Raw genomic sequence first — 20,022 nt, forward strand, 5'->3', positions numbered from 1 at the left:
AAAGTGGATTTTAAGGAATGCTGGATCTTATTATTTTTTTTCATATTTTGATGAGTACCTTTCGATATGATTTATGTTCAACAGTTAGTCGTCCAAACATTGATCCAAAGAACTTGCTACACAAATCATGTTACTGTACATTCAAATACTATTGAAAATAATACCAAGAATACAGGGTGAGATTCAAGTACAAAAAACAAACAAAATTGTGCTTTTCAAGAATCAAATGTCACTCGAGCCGCTCTTTAAGCCTTTATGAATAACAAAATGTTTTTCTCTCTCCATGGCACAGCACTTTTCATTAATATCACAATTATAGAAAGATGGCAAAAGTTGTGTCATCATCACCATACCTATATTTAAAAAGGCAAACACTGTGTAAATTGACAAAACGGCAGTATTAAAAACCATAATTTACCATTTCACACTTCCTGGACACATAAACATAACCACCATTACTTTTTACATCATTAAAGGCACTTGCAAAACAAATCAACTAGGATAGTGCTGAGCAAGTATACATCCACATGAACATATACGTCCATATTAAATGGCACTGCACGTTAACGGGGGCCACCCAATGCCCACATCACTTTCTCAATAAACCAGTTTGCCCATCTGACAGCTTTGTGGAGAATAAAAGCATGAAAGTTGAATTTCTGCTTTCGCTGAACGATCAGGGTTCGTTTCCAGTTTTTTTTTTTTACTTGTTTTGATTAATATAGACACACAAATGGCATACTGAATGAAATTTAAAACTATGCAGTATGACACATACTGATTTTGTAAATAAGACCACATTTTTTGCTACCGTAATTTTAAGGCCACGATAAAGATAAAAATAGCATACTGTATGTAAATCAAAAGATGCATCAGCGCAACTTTCAAAGTGAAAACAGGCACAGGGTTTATTTCCCTTCCTTAAATCTTCTGCTTTGTGAAACTTGACGTGCTGGTTGATTGTATCATCAGGTCTTTTTCATGCCCGATTAAGAAATCGAGTTTCGTAAATCACAAACATGATTTTGGGTTTATGAAATAGTAAAATCTTCAAAGTTCAATGAATAAAGTTTTGGCTAGATTAAAAAATACAGCATGGTTTTCTATATGATGATTGCCATTCATGTTTTTTGTCTGTATGTGAGCACTTAACTCATGAAACACAGGGAATGAGGGAAGTTTAGCTCAAAATAAAGCCCAAGAAGAGGAAGGTACGAAATGTAGTTATGTTCTTACATCAGATCTTCTCAAACCACCAACCAAAGAGGACAATGAACTTGTTTCATTATAACAGGGCTTCCCTCAATCTTGATACTGAAACAACACATAATCGGGTTAGTCTCTTGAAAACATGTCCAGGTTACGTTTTACCCCACAAACAGGGAGATGTATTTGTAAAAACAAAGCACATGTTGCTTAATGGTTATTCATTTCAATATTACTGTAATACAGTATTTCATTAACATAAATTATAGGCAGTGCAACAAATACTACCTTGATGTATAAATACTTTCTTTACAATTTAAATAAACGGTTTCGTTTCGATTGCAGTGTTTAGAATGATTACTAGATTTTTTGCATCGTTTATAATTTGGGGTTAAATATAACCAAGACATCTTTTATTTTGAGATTCACCCATTCAAGTGTTACAACAATCAATCAGCTCCTTTAATTATGCATTTGATAAAGCAGTCCTTCACAGTTATTCCACTTCCTATTCTCCATCAAACATCCTGTGAATGGAATTCTGGGTAGGTAGGTGACGAGGACTGAGCTAATGGCTGGTCCTGTTAGAGGGAAGCAGCGTGGTGCTCCGAGCCCAGCAGCCTCCCTGGCCCCATAGTGACAGCTGCCCATAGTGTCATACTAGCTAGTAGTCCTTTGCTGCTTGAGCACAGTGTAGACATTATCCACCTTACTCAGTCTCTCAAAGAAAGGGATGAGATCCAACAGCTCCGTGTCGGCCATGTCGTCAAACCAGGAAGCTACAGGTACCTAAACGAAACAAAGGAGACTTCCTGTCAAAAGCATGAAGGTATTTACTACCTTTATACACTGTATATACTACATCAGTAAGTAAACGCAGCATTAGTCACTGAATGTTCTTTACATTTTATTACCGTACCTTCCGGACTATAAGTCGCTCCGGAGTATAAGTCCCATAAGTCAAAAATGCGTTTTGAAAAGGAAAAAACGTATATAAGTCACACTGGACTATACGTTGCGTTTATTTAGAAAATGAATTCACAAAATCCAACCCGAAGAACAGACATTTAATCTGGAAAGGCAAGTTATGCAACTAAACATAGGCAAACAGAACAGCAGGCTAAATAGGTGTCTGTACATGTTAACGTAACATTATCAGTTATTTACATATAGAACATACCTGGGAGGCTGAATAGGCTAAATTAACACGACAATGCGAATCAAGTTCGAAAAGGTCCCGAAATCATTTTAAATCACTAAATCCATTGAATTACATAAAAACAGAAGCGGCATATTTTGTACTCTCGCGGCTGTAGACGGTAATGGTTTCTCTTGGTTCATATGAAATAATTTTGATGTATAAGTCGCACCTGACTAGAAGTTCCAGTAACCCGCCAAACTATGAAAAAAGTCTGACTTATAGTCCGGAAAATAGTCACGACATTCCAAGGTTCTTTTTTTCCGGATAACTACAGCTCAAAACTAATAACACACAATAACCTGGATGCTGCAAATAATTTTGAAAGGTACAGTTTAACATTACTCAATATTAAATATAAATATGTCTCTTAATAACACATCCGGCATTATATTTACAAATCATTAAACCAAATAGTGTGTTTGTGACATTTTAATGTCTTGTCTTATCTTACCGAAAGTAAGCGCATTTTCCTCACGGAAGGTCTGTATTCATTAAAGATGAGGAAATAAAATATTCAAATCAAAATGTAATGTTCCTTACCTTACTTATGAGGTAAATAGCCATGTAATAAGCGGGATAATGTACAGGCAGACGTTGTTGTCACAAAATAAGCCCCTTTAGATAACAACCTGCTGCCTATACATTATCCCTTGTAGGGATGTAGGATTATTTATGTAGCAAAAAAATAACTTTAGGTGGTTTTCAAAGGCAGGATCACATATTGTTAATTTCAACTGCAAAACAATGCAAGGGGGTAATACTGAGACGTACAGCATTATCTGGGTGGAAGATATACGAGGCTGGTGAGTTGTCCACTATGATGACTTTGTCGAGATCCCTGCCTAGACGGCTTAGGTCCTTGACATAATTTCCGCGGTGGAACACACAGGATTCCCGGAAAAGACGGCTTCGGAAAGCACCCCACTTGTCCAGCAGGTCTGAGACGGGATCAGCATACTGGCAGAGGGAACGAGACACATGGTTAGACGGAAAAAAGAGTTCACTTTAAAAAAAGAAAGATGATGCCATAGAAAAAACATTTTGACTGCATGGTTTCATCAAGAACCTTGAATATTTCTTTCTGTTTAACAAAAGTTTCTTTGTACCTTTACAGGTATACAAAACAGCTTAATATACAACCTATTGTGTACCTTTAAAGGTACAGTTAAATGTTTTGCACTCCCTTGTCAACAATGGAAAGGGGTCTTCAACCTTTTTTGAGCAAGGGGCTACCACAATGATAAAACAATCTGGAGGGTTACTTTTTTGATATAGTATACTCAAAACTTTTTGGTTTTACTTGTTGATTTTATTTTATTTAACTTTACTTGTTGATATGTTTTATCATTGTTTAAAATGTTAACATTCATAAAGATGTAGTGATGCACCGATGGTATCGGCCACCGATATGTATCGGCAGATTTGTGATGAATTTTAAACCATTGGCATATCGGCAATAGCATGAGAAAGGCAATAAATTGCATGTCTGTTGCATAATCAATCTTTTTTTTATAATTTTCAAAATAATTAAATATTTCCCAAAAAAAATAAAATCTGTACAAATTATACTTTGTCAGACGTGCGAAGGGCTGCATCGTTTGCAGAATAAAAGTTTTTGTTTACATATATAATAATTAGGTGTATATATAAATACACAAACAGGCATGTGTATATTAAAAAAATATAAACGTGTATATACATTTTTATATTTATATATAATTTATATTATATATAATATGACTACTTAATATATACACTTTTTTTCTTAAAATATATACACATGCATGTGTGTTTACAATTATATTATATACTTAATTACAGTTATATACGTAATTTTTATACACAATACACACACATATATGATGTAAACAAAAACTTTTACTCTGCAAACGATTAGTTGCGATTAGTTGTTATGAAGCCCTAGATTGGGGACAAATTGTAAATCAAGTAGTAAATAACGTGAGGAATTACTCATTCACGTGAATAATTCGGTCAGAGTATTTCAGAAAAATGTTGGCGGTCCGGGCTTTTTCAAAATCTTGGAAAACTTACTTTGAGCCTTTCTTATTATGTTGGCCAGTTGAATGTTAAATAGATCCATGTTTAGTAAAAATAATTTGATGCAGAAATAATCTAGCTAATAGGCTAACTGTATAGTATTGTATACAAGTGTTTAATATCGGTATCGGCCAATGGTTGCCTGTTTAAATTGGTATCGGCAAAAAAAGCATCCCTAAAAACAAGCCAAACTAATATAAACATATGTAATAAATAAATACTACAATTGAGGCTATTAATTAAATGTGCTTTGGGGGGCAACTCACAGGTGGGCATCATGTTGGAGTCCAATGCTTTTAGACAATACAATCTAAGGGTCACTTTAAAACATATAAACTTTTCCATTACTTCTTGTGATATCCATTTGAAAATGATGTGGGAATCACCTATAAAACTTTACTGCTAGTGCTACAGTAAACGATGTTAAAGGCCACCTATTAATAAACATACATTTGAATACCTTGCATAGTGCAAATTTCCTTTAACACTTCTTACCTTGGCTAAGCTTGCGGTGAATAACACGCACTCAAACATTTCACCCATTCGCTTGAGGAACTCATCCACGTGAGGTCTCTTCAAAACATACACCTACATTTGGACAGAGAAAAGAAACTTTAAAACTAAGATTTTCACAGCTTGCGGCTGTAAGAGAAAACCAACTTGAGATCAAAAACCTGAGACCGAGTTAGGTCACATGCATGCAATGCTTTCTCCATTCCAGCAGTAGATTTATTACTAAATAAACAAGATTGATTCTACGGTTGACACTTCAGTTAATGACTGGCTTGATACGATTGCAAAGCGATCAACTTTTACGAGACGTTCTAAAACGACTCGATTTACAAAATAAAACTGGGTCAGCGAAGCTCATTTATGAAGCTGGTGGTCTCCTTCCTGACCCAAGTTATCCCGAATAGGCTTTCCTGACATCACAAGCCTATCCTGGATTACTTGAACCAGGCCAAAGCCGGAGTTGGTCAGACATCTTGAAAATCCTGGCGTAATGTCTTGTGGTTGCCCTTTAAAGGACCAAGGCGTCGTACTGTCGAAGGAGAGCAGAAGGTGCATTTTGAGGAAAGATTTATGGCCTGTGAGTTCTCAGAATCCTGTCAGGGTTTCTCGGTTTCGTCACAGCACCAAAATAGCAACCTGCTGCTCTGAGCCATCAGCTGAGATGGATGTGATACTGTCAGACAGCAACATTCATGTTAAGCAAGCACATGTAAACAGAAAAAAATGCTTGTTTGAAAGAGCTCTGTTCCACTTTTTTGCTGCCGTGACGATACAATGCAAAGGTCATAGGTTACAACTACATCATTCCCTCGCTCTGCACACATCAGTTATCAAATCACAACCATGACACTTGAGGCTCACCTGATGTACAGTTCCATCAATTTCCACTGGAATGATAAAGTCGGCATTGTTCACTGGCTGCAAGGAAATAAACAATTAAATATTAATATTAAAATTATTGTGAGGAAAAAATATAGGAATGGCACTAATGTTTATTTGATCTCAAGCTAAAGTAATAGTTCACCCAAAGATCCCAAAGAGTGTCTTATATGGTGGGGTGTAACGATAATGGGATACATTGTGGCTGTGTCTAAAAACTGCCTGTGTTATGTTTTTTCTTCTGTGGCGCATATTGAGTTTCTGCACAAGAGTGCCCTCTGGCTTTTGGATGTAGCGGCATTTCACCATAATGCATAGCAAGCAGAATCGCACCATGTACTGTTACACCTTTACTTATATGAAATGTCTAATATACGTCTTCTAAAGTAAAAGCACATTTGCAAACATTTATATTATGTATTTATTAATTTATATTTTTAATTTAATTTAATTTATTTATTATAATTCAAAAATATTTTGCTTATCTATGGCGTGTCTGAAATCGCCTACTCCCATACTATATAGTAGGTGAAAATCTGTATGGAGTATACGAGTAGCATGTTCAAACTTATAGCATTAAAAAACAGTAGGCGAAACATAATTGGATGACCTACTATTTCGAGCTTTTTTTACTTTTATGCAGAGTTTATACGGCAATCCATATTTCCGCTATTATCCACTAGGTGGCACTCTTACCCAACTTATAAAACACTAAATCATCTACGGCTCCAAAAGCAGTAAATACTCTGTGTATGTTTGATAAATCGGATCTCTAACAAAAGTCCTTGACCAAAAATTGCAATTATACCCAGTCATATTTGAGAGGTGATAAAAAGAGAACAAATGCAGATAGGATGAAACTTTTTTGTTGTTGTTTGTTAAAAGGTTCTTTCATTTGATAAATTGTATGTTTATATAGATGGTTTTAGCAGTAACAACATAAACAAGCGGCTTTCATGGTAAACATGCAACTTCCGGTAAACTAAATTATCCGCTAAGAATAAATAACAAAGTCCTTTTAAAGTAGTTTATTTATATAACAAGCAAAATAAACAACACATAGATTACCTAGGAAACTAAAACATTTGTTACTTGTTCAACAGTTCAGTTTAGCAACTAGTCAGACTATTAAACAAACAGAAACCGGAAGTAAAGTTCCGACCAGACGCGTGTTTCCACAAAAGCCGCTTGTTTATGTTGTTACTTGCGAAACCGTCTATATTTAAAGTAGAACATTTTCTGGAAAGCATTAAACTTCAATTGTTGTGGCGATAGATGATAGTATCATGTATTAACAATTGTCAGACATATTGCTAAAGGGCAATTTATAGTCGTGCGTAGGCTATCCGTAGCCTGTGCGTAGCTCTGCGTAGCCTGGCGCGCACCTCGCAAAATTTCTAACAGCGCGTCGGCTCTACGCATACCGCAAGCGCTGTGATTGGTCCACCAGAACCCCTCCCGTCAGGTAAAAAAACTGCGTCATAGGTATATCCGTTTGAGACGGTGAAAACAAAGATGAGCAAAGCTGAGGAGTGATTTAACTCAAACTGCAACAAAAGTCGCTGTTTGTTTATTTACTTCCATCATTGCTGGTCTTCTCAAATTATACACAACAAGTTGCTATTTCTTCTTCGTTTGTGGGTTAACTTGCCAAGCTTCTTCTTCTCTGATGGTCGTGCTGCTACTGTGGCTACACGCGTGGATACTGCCAACCAGCGGTTTCGCGTGTGTTTGCATTTCGACGCGGAGGACGACGCAAAAGTATAAATGAAAACCGACGCGGAACCTACGCCGTAGGACCTACGCACGACTATAAATCGCCCTTAATAGCAGGCCTTCATGACAATAGCTGGCGATTGGTTATTATTAGTTTCACATTAACATGCGCCTTGCATGCTTTTCCTCGCATGAGAGGGTTTGTGGGCGTACGTGGACTCAATGCCCACATCTTGGACTCTTGCTCTGTCCTGAATGCGCACGGCATGGACTCCTTCTAGCACCTAAACTTGTAATACGCACGGCACTTCCTTGCACTAGAGTGGTTGTTAGGTGTGCAGCCGGTTAAAACCAGCAAGTTTGTAGTTCCCACTCCCTGGCACGAAAGAAATTTTAGAACACCTGTCCTTAATGACGCGGATGGACTAATGGCATCAGTTTTAAGAAGATTGCGATAATGACAGTGTTGCCCTTGCTTCTTTTTTGTCCACCAATCAAGTGACTTTTCATAAAAAAGTGAAAATGAACAAATAGATAAATGAGCAAACTACTGCCCCACCCCCCGACACTATCGTTTATCGGTAATCTCACAGGCTGACGATAGGATGATATCTAAATGGGGCATTCTCCTATACCCACATGTGCGATTTAGGCATAAAAAAGAAAAACGTACATGCGGTTACAAAAATCCAGTGGTGCACGTGGAATGCGCGCATACTATTCTGATGACATAATGTACATGGACCCTCGCATATGCGTAAAAACAGAAATATCCGTCTAGCTTTAGTGTAATTATGGAAACACAGCTTAGCACGCTAAGTTCAAATATGATGCCACATTAATGACACAATCTCATTGGTTCATTCATGTCATATGATATCATATGTGTGCTGTCATAAGACATGTAAGAACCAATACGAGGACGGTATTTTAATTTAAAAAATATTTTTCGTGTTCAACCCTGTGTTTAACTCTTATACCGCCATTGACGAGATATCTCGTCAATTAAGAGAAAACGCTTCCCCGCCAATGACGAGATTTTCCGTCTTACCGCAATTACTTATTATTATTACCGCCCTTCCGCCACTTTTTAAACCCGAAAGTATTGCCCTATGGCAAGCGGCTGCATGTCCGTGTCTGTTTTAAAGATCGCTCTGAATGGGATCTCTATGAAAAGTCCGTCACAAAAATGGAATTATCTCTGCTTTTTGCTCAAAATGTGGTGTTTTTGCAGAAACCTACCCATATTCAAAAGCTGATTACAAAAGAACTACTGAAGGTAGGATGAAATGAGGTTTTTTTTGTTTGAAAGCAGAGGGTCTGTTCTTTCATTTGGTATATTGTATGTTTATATATTTGAAGAAGAACATTTTCTGGAAGACATTAAACTTTTGTGAAAATCATGAAAAACGCTGGCGCTGGCTGGCAACTTTTTTTAAAAACGCTGGCGGTGAAAGAGTTAAGGAAGTCATAGATCTGGGATGGCATGAGGGCAAGTAAATTATGGGAGAAATGTCATATTCGGGTGAACTATTCCTTTAAAGACACTTTCAAAAATAGTTTTAAAACAAAACAGACCACAACTGTCTAAAAAAAAAAAAAAAAAAAAAAAACAGAAAAGCATGACAGATTTTTTGTGTTAAAGTTGTTTCTTTAAAAAGATGTGTATGTGTTTTGCAGGTGACTGGATCAGTAATTAACAATATGTTGTTACTGAGGTTAATGTGCAAACACCCATCAAGCACAATTTTAACATTCAGCCATTTTTTTATACTGCTATAAACTACAACAGTGATCTTTAAAAGATCTTAAACCAGGGTTATATGTTATAAAGATGTCAGGACAGTGTGACCTATATTCACAGATACAATGCAGTAACATTATGCCGTTGTGGAGGTAAATGCTAAAGATTTTTTCTTGACCGGCTGAACTGTACAATAAAATCACTCCAAAATGATCAAATTGAAATCATTCACCTAATAAATCTGAAGCTATACAATAGCTTTGTGTAAAGAACAGACAGAAATGTTATCTACTGCAGCTCTAAAATCTCATAAAAAACACAAAACAACGGCACCTTAAATCTCCCTTTGTGTTTCACCGAAAAAAAATATTCTAATTGAGTAAATAATTACAAAACTTCCTTTTTATGTGCGAATTAACTCTCTTACAGTGAGCTTAAGAAAAGTGCTTGCACAAATATCGAACAAAATGAAACTAGACAAGGAATAACAAATTGTCACTGTGGGACAATAACATTCCTGTCTGGTTTTCCAAATTTTGCACATTACATTCTGATTATGTTATGCAGCAAGAAACACATCCATAAACGGATTGAAGCATGTAAACATGTTTGTAAAAACATAAAATGTCAAGACAAATTTTTCAAAAACACCAAGTTTAATAAGACAACACTTGTGGTCATGTGATACGTTTCATTTAAGACGGACTCAAATATGCACCGGGTCATCTGAATTTTATTATGACGACTTTTTAAAAATAATGTTATTACATGCACAGTCTAAAAAAAGTTGACTAGACCTACATTTCACTGCAAGTTGTATCTTGTGTATAACTGTGTATGTGACAAATAAACTAGAGGTTGACTGATATGTGTTTTTTAAGGCCGATGTTGATACCGATTATTACAGATCGAGTAGACCGATAACCAATATTTTGAACCGATATGTCTGCTGTAAAATGAAAATTAATGTCAAAATTAAGACACTTTCAATGCTTTGATTTTTTTTTTATTCTGACTCTTTTTTTTATTATAACAATTATATTAATAATAACAAAAAAGAGCAGGAACCACCCATAAACATATATACACACATATATACACATTATATATATATATATATACACATTATATATATATATATATATATATATATATATATACACACATTATATATATTATATTTAATATAAAAATATTAAAATGAAAATAATAATTTATTAATTATTTTCTTTTGATTTAACTATCCTTTGAATATAACAATTAACAAAATTTCAATTTATGTAATAAGTGTAAATAATTTTATTGCCTTCATACCATCATTGTGTATGTTGTTGAAAAGACTGCAAATGTTTTCATGAAATTATAACATTAATACCATATTACAGGCACACTTAGTTGGTTCAATAGCCTATTCCTTAAGTATATGTCACCAAGGCATTTAAGCATAGCTGTGTGTGTATCTGAACATTTATGTGTAATAATTAAGTTGTGAAAAATAACTCGGTCTGTCACTTGTTATGAGCATCTTGAGAGGCGGCTGTGTGCACGAGCATGAGCATATTGCTGTGTTTTCTGCTAACTATAAAGTAAATTACAAATGTTTAACATTTGCAATAAAGCTTTGTTCTCATTACATAGGACGTTGTCGTGATATGCATGCTTCCTTTACAATAATGCATGCAACCAATCTTTACATTACAATGCAAACGGGCATTTAATTGGTTGAAACCATTTCAATAAAAAAATTTTGAAGGAGAAAATGGAATGTTTCTATGTTGTTGTGTGGATTTCACATCAAGCTCAAGCAAAGCAAATTAAAGCTGTAAAATCGGATTCCTCACAATACATCCGTGATGTGAATGTGGCCTATGCGCAATGGTGTTAAATGTTTAGCTGTAACATTTGAGTCTTGTGTATCCAATAACCATGATCTGAGATGCCAACAGCACACATCATGTGACAGAGTTTATTCTCACCCACTGCCAGTAATGAACTGTTGGAAAAAGAGGGATCAACACATTGACTTACCTTAAATGAACTGTGGACTAGTGTTTCATCCAGATCAATCACCACACAGATCTTCCCTACATCTTTAGACTTTATTTGGGGAAGAAGTGGTTTGGCTGGGACCTGTAATAAAAATTCCTTAGTAAATAAAACGCTGTGGTGGGGTTTATAAGAGGAACATTTGATGGTAAAACAAAACAGTTTCTTACGTTGCACATATTATTAAGCAAAACAAAATTAAGTAACAGATTAATAAAGAATGCAATTGTATATCTGTGATAAACATCATAATTGATTATTTAAATGTATTTGAAATCTAGTTTATGATTGGATGAGCTTTATGAGTGTATACATGTGCAATGGACAACATAAGTGTGTATAACAATATAATAACATATCTAATTGCCGCACATAATATAACAAAGGCTATGGTGTTACTTTATCTGAAAAATGAGCTTACATCACATCTTAAAGAATCAAAATCAGTACTTTGTATCGGCTGATCATGTTTATAAGAAATCGGGTACTTGGTAAAGGCTGAAAAAATCCTGATCAGACCATCCCTATTATCAACCATTAAAGATCCCACCATAAATATTTCCTAAACTGCTGCATGTTGTTTACAGTCACCACGTAATGCATATAAATATAGAACTCAAGTGACGTGTGGTCACAGGTGGTTTGTATATGTAACCCAGATGTTATACAACATGAAACCTATTCATTTGTATATTAACTTTACTTACTGTGTAAATATTATAAGGAATAGTTCACCCAAATATGAAAATTATCTTAATTTATTTACCCTCACCCATCCCAGATGTAATCCCTGTAAATAAAGTAATCCAAATGGTTCCAGTGGGTTAATATGTAATTACTGATATTCGGGTCAATGACGTGACGTTAATTATTTTGTGTCCGTATGGTTCAATTAAATGTAAAAGGGTTAACATTTCAAAATAAATTTGCAGATTACTTGCATACATTCTCTTTTTTGAGGATTTTAAAAGAATATTTGGGGGATAATTGCAACAAATGTCAATGTGGTTTAACTGGGCTGTGTCAGTTGGTGTAAATAGTATTTTTTAAATTAAAATATAAATATATGAATAATTTAATATATATATATATATATATATATATATATATATATATATATATATATATATATATATATATATATATATATATATATATATATATATATATATATATGTATATATATGTGTGTATATATATATATATATATATATATATATATATATATATATATATATATATATATATATATATATATATATATATATATATATATATATATATATAAAATATTTTTTGATTTTGATAATCAAGGTGGATAAATTATTTCATATTTCTCATTCTTTGGTGCAATTGGGGGTTACACCATTTGACATTTTCAATCCATTCAGTTTTAACTTTCCTAAAAATGGTGCAAATGTAATTTTTTATTGCATAAAATTAACAAATACACTGTGCATTGAAATAAACCTGATGCATGCTTTTTTTAAATGTTTTTTTTTATTTCTCATCTTGCCAAATTGTTTTTGTCACCAACCCATATTCTCATGTGTTGTCATATGCAAGTTTCATCATGAGACATGCAGGAACTAATGAGATTTGAAGTTATCAATGTACCTCCATATTTTAATTTAACATGCTGATATGCATGCTTACAATAATACATTGCATATCGATCACTAAATAAGCTAAAAAACTAAACTATGCACTTCAGAAAACATATATAACCCACTTGAGTGTCGAATTACTTAAATGATTGATGGATGTGCTTTTTCTGAGCTTGTTGAGCCCCATAAGTAGAAATATTCATTTGACATCATTTTAGTATAAAATACCTTATGTGTTTAAATGAAGAAAGAAAGTCTTATGCATTTAGGATGGCATGTGGGTGAGTAAAAAGAGTATCTTCATATTTGGTTGCATTATTATTTTGTTTAAATAAAATATTTATTATATAAACAATTTATTTGCTGTACTACACAAAACATTATTGTATTTACACAATGTAAAATTACTTGTAATGCAGATTTTGGTTATGCCGCCCATCCCTAATTAGGTGTGTAAGTGGCTCTTTGAGAGCAAACATTTCACTGAGTGAAGATCGAGTGACCGACATCAGCTATGGTTACAAACCTGCACGAATCTTCACACCCAACTGGACACAGTACACAGAACCTGAAACTAACTCTGCCCTACAGCTACAGAGTAACATAGCTCGTGACTTTGGCTTTGGAGTTCATTTCCAGGTCAAAGAGGATGGAGACTACTCTGATTTAAATAACATAATCAGATGTGACTTGGAATAAGAATCCTGCATGCATGCTTTATTTAGTTCTGTTGCTACTGACTTTATCTTATATAAAATTTAAAAGCAAGAACTAAGAAGTCAGTAATGTTTGGCAAAAGACTGTACACAGATGCAAGCACAAAAGCCAGCATAGATGCTTAACAAGACATGCTTTACAAGAACAACATTTCGTCCACACCAGGGGTCTCTTAACCTGCTCCTGGTAAGCTACAGTCTTGCAGATTTTAGCTCCAGCACAGCTGAAGCAGCTAAGCAAAGGTGTTCAGGGTTGCTGATTAGGTAGATAATTACAGACAGGTGTGTTGGAGCTGGACGGTAGCTCACCAGGGGCAGGGTTGGAGACACCTGTGCTGCGTCCGAAACCGCCTACTTCCATACTATATAGTAGGCGAAAAGCAGTAGGTGAGGTGAGAAGTATGTCCGAATTCGTAGTATTCCAAAAACAGTAGGCGAAAAGTACCTGGATGACCTACTACTTCTGGTTAGATTTTGAAGTGTGCATACAACGGACACTTCACTATCCCATGATCCCCCGGGAGAAGAGTTATCCAATGAAGAACAAGAAGCGTCGTCGTCATATTAAGAAATGGCGGAAAGCTGCGATGCTGCTGTATTCGTTCTGGTATGACATGACGTGATAACGACGTATGTCACATGATGATGTATCAACATGGCAAATGTAGTACTTCCGAATCTCATTCATACTACCAGGATTCATACTATACAGTACCTACTGTTTTAACGGTCGGTAACTAGGTACTTCATCTCATTCAGTACATACTGTCACAGTATGCAGTTTCAGACGCAGCCCTGGTCTACACCGTCGTAAAACATGGTCAAAAATAGTCCCTAGTTGTCACTGGGGCAGTACCCTTTAAAAAATACACCTACACAAAACTAATCAGTCGTCACTTATATAAAATTCTACAATAATTTACAAGCAAGTGACTTCTAAGTGATTAAAACTACACGGTACCTGATCTGTGGGTGGAACACAAAATTCACATTCGCAGAACTCTGAATACTCTTCATCTTCAGACACTTCACTGTCATCAGAGGAATCAGTCTGCTCTGATGTTGTGTTTTGATCAGACACTTTAATGAACCCATCCTCCTCACTATGTTCAGATGCTTCATTTTTTGCAACTTGATGTATAAGCTGCTCTAGCTTTTCACTTCGATCGCTTTGCTCTGATAGGTCTACTTCATGGGAATGAAGGACTTCAGAGCTATCGTTTGATTCATTTTGAGACACTAGTGAACCTTGCTGACCAACGGAGACGGATAACTCAAGAACAGCAGTACTATCTTTTGACTCATCTTTGAAGAGTTCTTGATAATCATCATTCTCTTTGCTTGTATCATGTTCCTCAGCACACACCACAACATCTTCAAAGTCAAGCAGAGATCCGTCTTCATCTTCGGAAGTTTTAATCTCTCCACAAAAAGGTCCATGAGCCTCCTCGGTTTCTGTTAAGGTCTCTTCATTTTCAACTACAGTGTCCTTTCTGATTTCCTCGTTTTGAAATCCGTTAAGCTCATTTAAATCCTGACTGTCCTCAATTCCCAATGTTGGTTCCTTATCAAGCAATTCGAGAGTATCATCTTCATGATACGTAAACTTTTGGTAACAGAACTCTGTGGACAAATCTTCCAAAGAATTTTCTAGTAGTGTTTGATGTTTGTAACCTTCAACAGCTGCAACACAAGACACTTGTGCCAGCATACCATCAAGAGGTTCGACGAGCTCTCCATTTTTGTGCCAAGGTTCAATGCCCTTGACTTCTTCAGAATATAGCGTGCAGCAATTCTCACCAATTAAATTAGGCTCGTAAGCTTCGGTTTCATAGACCTCATCAGCACAAGACTGATGGATCTGACATGGATCAAAGGGGAGTCCAACCAAAACAGCTTCAGCATATGATTTACTACTTTTCTGTCCTGTGACTTTCCTGTCCTGTTCCTCAGAATCTATTTCACGTGCTTCCTCACAAACATCTAATGCTTCCTGTGTATATGTGTCAAAGGTTGTTTCATCTTCAGGGTAATCTTGTGACTGATCATTATCCTCTGTAAGGCTGAGATGTTTTACCTTATCTGTGAAGATTTCAAACGATTCTGACTCATCAGCAAAACTTGTGAACGATTCATCGGTTTCAGAGCTTCCTTGACTTTTACTGTCAATGCAGTCTGAATACTCTTCCTCACTTGATTCATCTGAAGAAAAGCCTTTGGTTTCTGCATCTAGAGAGTTAGGAACATTTGGGTGGAGTACAAAGGTTCTTTCCCCATCACTATCAAGCTGAAAACATTGCGGTTTCATCCCTTGCTCACTATCTGAACACTTTTTACACAACTTCCCACAGTTTTCCAAAGCTCGAACTTCAGGCTCTAAACATGCATGAGATTCAGGAGTTTTAAAATCTTCACTGGACTGACTGACCTCAAGATCTGCAGACTCTTGATTGTGTCTTAAAAGATCTGTAAGAAACTGAGAGAGCCACCTAGCCTCAAAAGTTGCCATTGAGCCAGAAAACAGGGCATCACATGCAGATGGCTTCCTAACTTCAGAACTGTTGCTCTGGGTTTCTTTGGGTAGTTCAGAGCTGTGAAAGACAGAGCGCTGTGCTGTTGGCAAGTCAGCAAGTCGGCTTTGATGTGGGCTCTCCGACCGGTTAGTAGGCATAGAGGAACTGCATTGTTCCCGATCATCACATTTCTCAAAGCGTGCTCCACAACTTGTGCATTGTTCTAAAGTTGCAACACATGCAGCACGGTCTTCAGAGGATTCGTTTTGCTCAAAATGTTGGTTACATTCCTGCTTAAACAGCTGTCGTTTCTGTGAAGTACCTTCAGTGGCACAACATGTCCGGCTACAATCTACGGTCTCTTCAGTGCAACAGTCTGGGCTGTGTAGTGTCGCTCTGTCATCAGCGGTGTCCATTTGCCCAGTAACCCGTGTTTGCTCAAGGGACACACAGTGGTCAGATAGCTTGCTTTGTTTAGAGACTTGACACAGATCCGGGGAATCAAAATGTATGTCATGGTATTCAGCGGGCTTGTTTTGATCATTTGGCTTACACTCTTTATGTGTGTTCAGTTCAGCTACTATGTTTTGACCAGACAGGCTGAATTCTTCAGATAAAGATCCTTCATATTCAGCATTACATCCTGAAATGGTTTCATTATCAGAAAGATCTAATCTAAAGGACTCAACAGCTTCATTTTGATCAGGGTCCATATCAGATAAATTTAACGGTTCCTCATCATCATCTTGAAAATACTCATAAACATCTTGGTTCATCTCAGATAAATGTAACTGCTCTGTGTCACCTTCTTGTAAATCCTCATAAACATCAGAGTTAATCTCAGATAAATTTAACTGCTCTGTGTCATCATCTTGTAAATACCCGTAAACATCCGAGTTTGTCTCAGATAGATTTAACTGTTCTGTCTCATCTTCTTGAAAATACTCATAAGCATCTGAGTTCGTCTCAGATAGATTGAACCGTTCTGTCTCATCTTCTTGAAAATACTCATAAGCATCTGGGTTCATCTCAGATAAATCCAACTGTTCTGCTTCGTCTTGAATACAATCACAAATATTAATGTCATTCTCAGGTAAATGTAACTGTTCTGTATCATCTTCTTGAATATCCTCACTATCATCTTGGTTTATCTCAGATAAAAATAATTGTTCAGCATCTTTTTCAGAAATCTCACTTTGATCAAATGGCATGTTAAACTCATCAGCTTGGCTTATTTCAACCAAGTCAACCGAAACTGTGCTCATTTCAAAAGACTCACTGTGCTCAGAGCAGCTGTCCAACAATGAGCTATATCCGGATGAACTAGACTGATCGTGCTGATCAGAATATTCACCATTCATTTGACTATTTTCATAGCAAAGTCCATCAGACTCGTCTAACCCAATTTCCTTCTGGTGCACAGAGGTGTGAATAGGTGTCTCTCCATCTGAAAAGTCTGCACAGAGTTCAGCAGCTTCTTCCAAAGACTGGCTTTGTTTTTTAAGATCTCCTTGTTTGGAGACCTCAGAAGGACCGAAGCACAGTTCAGCAGGCATTTGACCTTCCGACTGCTCGCAAATAAAAAAGCTGAAGATTCCAAGTATTCTGTGATGTTGCTTTCAACAAAAGACTTGCTTTCTCCAAAACATTGGCAAAGGTCAGAAGATCGGTAACACTCCAAGCATTCTCCCGTAGGTTTGGAGTCAGAGATTGTGCTTGCAGCGAGGGCTCACAGAACTGAAGGGATTTGGTAAGCCCACAGCCTGCCTCAGACACCAGCAGCAGTGTGCACGTTGACATGACGGAGAGGTTGAGACTTCACTGAACCCCGCTCCCAGCCCGCCTTCAGGAGACGTACCGATTATTTTTGGTGCTTCAGAGACGTGACAAATAACTCCTGGCATATCAAATCACTATAAAAAGCTGAAGTAAGGCATAAATCTGAAGCTGACACCTAGAGCGTCTTGACACCCAATCTGCGTGTAGATGTTCGCAGTCATGTTTATTTCTCGGATAATAAGTTACTTAAAGGTAACGTGGATATGTGCCAAACATTTTTGGCAAAGGCTCTTAAGATTTATTGAATTATTCAGATAGCTTTTCATTTTGTTAAATCAACGTAGTGTCCATTTAAAGTGGATTTTCTGTTATTTGGTGATGTTTATAATCATTTTTACACCAATGCAAATGAGATTTATACTAAGTGCCACATTCAATTGAACACATAAACAGGAAAAGAATTGCGCAAAGCAAACATGAGGTTTTGGTTTCCTCACTATTGCAATGGATCATGTGGCTCTTAACCACAAGCTGACCAGTACACAGAAAATACAAAAATTAGGTGAAAGGGAAAACTTAGCAAAACCTTAATAAACTCTTACTTTTGAAATGGTTCCATTTTCCTCCACCAGCAGAGGGGCGTTGTTATTGACGGGTACGTGATCCGTTTCGTCATGACACAGGCAGCAGAAGAGACTGCGGAAAATCCCACGACTGCGGGGTTTCTTCGAAGAGGATGCAGCATGTGGAGGGGTACCTATGAAACGAAAACAATATTATTTTACAAGTATCGAAACCCGCTGTTCAATGCCACATATCTCTGCATACCCAACTAGTTCTGACATACTTCACAACAGGGTTGCTTGATATTATATATCTATAATCAGATGCACACGTATAACGTCTGGAAATAACCGGTTTTAAATATCTTCAAAACGGATACCAACATCATAAAAATTAAATAAATTAAAAGGTTAATAATGCATCTATGCAAAGTGTCAGTAAGGACAACCAAGGAATAAACTCCCAAAAAGTGACACTATGACAACTAATGACTTTTTACAATGCATAGTATGGCCCGAAGTGGCTCAGTACTGCTCACTTTTGGTCTTTTTGTACCACCTCGGATGAGGTTCCAAGCGTATCATATTGATACTAAAATGTGACAAATAAATAAAGCAGATCACTGATCTATAATCCCACCCACTTTAAGGCAGTACTAAACTGAGTGAAAAAGAAACCAAGCCAAAAAAAAGCGTGCCGATCCGAGCCGCGTTGCGCCAAGCCTAGTCGTAGCACGCAATGGAAAAGCGGCATAAGTTTAAATTTTTTAAATGTAAAAAAAATTGGTACAGTTTTTACTTTAAAGTAGGGCTCCAAATAACAAATATTTTCATAACTGATTAATCGGACGATTACTTATTTATTTATTCATTTTTCAAGCCAAAATAAAGCATACCGATCCAAGCCACGTTGCACCAAGCCTAGTCCTAGCACGCAATGGAAAGCGCCATAAATTTTAATTTAAAAAAAGTAAAACAATTATTTGGTACAGTTTTCACTTTTAAGTAGGGCTCCAACTAACAAATATTTTCATAATTGATTAATTGGACGATTATTTATTTATTTATTTATTCATTCGATTAATCAGATAAAAACCTTTACATTTATTGTAAATTAAGATTTTTCTTTTTGATTAACTTTTTTCTTTTTTCAATTAAGCTTATCATAGCTAAATAAAAAAAGTGTAAGTGAACTTTAAAAAGTGCCAAATCCACACATTAAGCTTTAATTATATAATCTTTATTTTTTCCATTTTAACCCTTAAATAAAACTAGTCGTTTTTAAATAGTAAAATGTCTTAAATGTCAAAATATAAATAACAAAACGTAGTTAGGGATGTGCTGGTAAATTGCAATTTTGACACAGATTATTAAACTTCTTTTGATCTTCAACTTTAGAACTTGACGAGTCTTAACATGATTTGTTTTAAACCTAACAAATAAGACAGATATGAAGTGATATTCATGCGCTGTTGCAGAAA

At 36.0% G+C, this 20,022-nt stretch overlaps 1 protein-coding gene across 2 annotated transcripts in view; it reads right to left on the reverse strand.

The window, feature by feature from the left end:
- Window positions 1-212: 212 nt before the first annotated feature.
- ctdsp1 (CTD (carboxy-terminal domain, RNA polymerase II, polypeptide A) small phosphatase 1) overlaps window positions 213-20,022 on the reverse strand; it is a 38,280-nt gene continuing 18,470 nt past the window's right edge. Inside the window, exons 2-7 of one of the 2 annotated variants that reach the window (XM_065252142.2) lie at window positions 18,581-18,735; window positions 11,346-11,447; window positions 5,840-5,896; window positions 4,961-5,053; window positions 3,179-3,364; window positions 213-1,995 (exon numbers count right to left, since the gene is read on the reverse strand). In XM_065252142.2, the coding sequence (XP_065108214.1) occupies window positions 1,867-1,995; window positions 3,179-3,364; window positions 4,961-5,053; window positions 5,840-5,896; window positions 11,346-11,447; window positions 18,581-18,735 (722 nt within the window). In that variant the 3' untranslated portion in view covers window positions 213-1,866. Of the gene's footprint in view, window positions 1,996-3,178; window positions 3,365-4,960; window positions 5,054-5,839; window positions 5,897-11,345; window positions 11,448-14,647; window positions 18,027-18,580; window positions 18,736-20,022 lie in introns of those variants that run through there. The other variant, XM_065252141.1, reaches the window with a different exon arrangement.

Source organism: Paramisgurnus dabryanus, chromosome 15, assembly GCF_030506205.2.
Source record: "Paramisgurnus dabryanus chromosome 15, PD_genome_1.1, whole genome shotgun sequence".
Lineage (NCBI taxonomy): Eukaryota > Metazoa > Chordata > Actinopteri > Cypriniformes > Cobitidae > Paramisgurnus > Paramisgurnus dabryanus.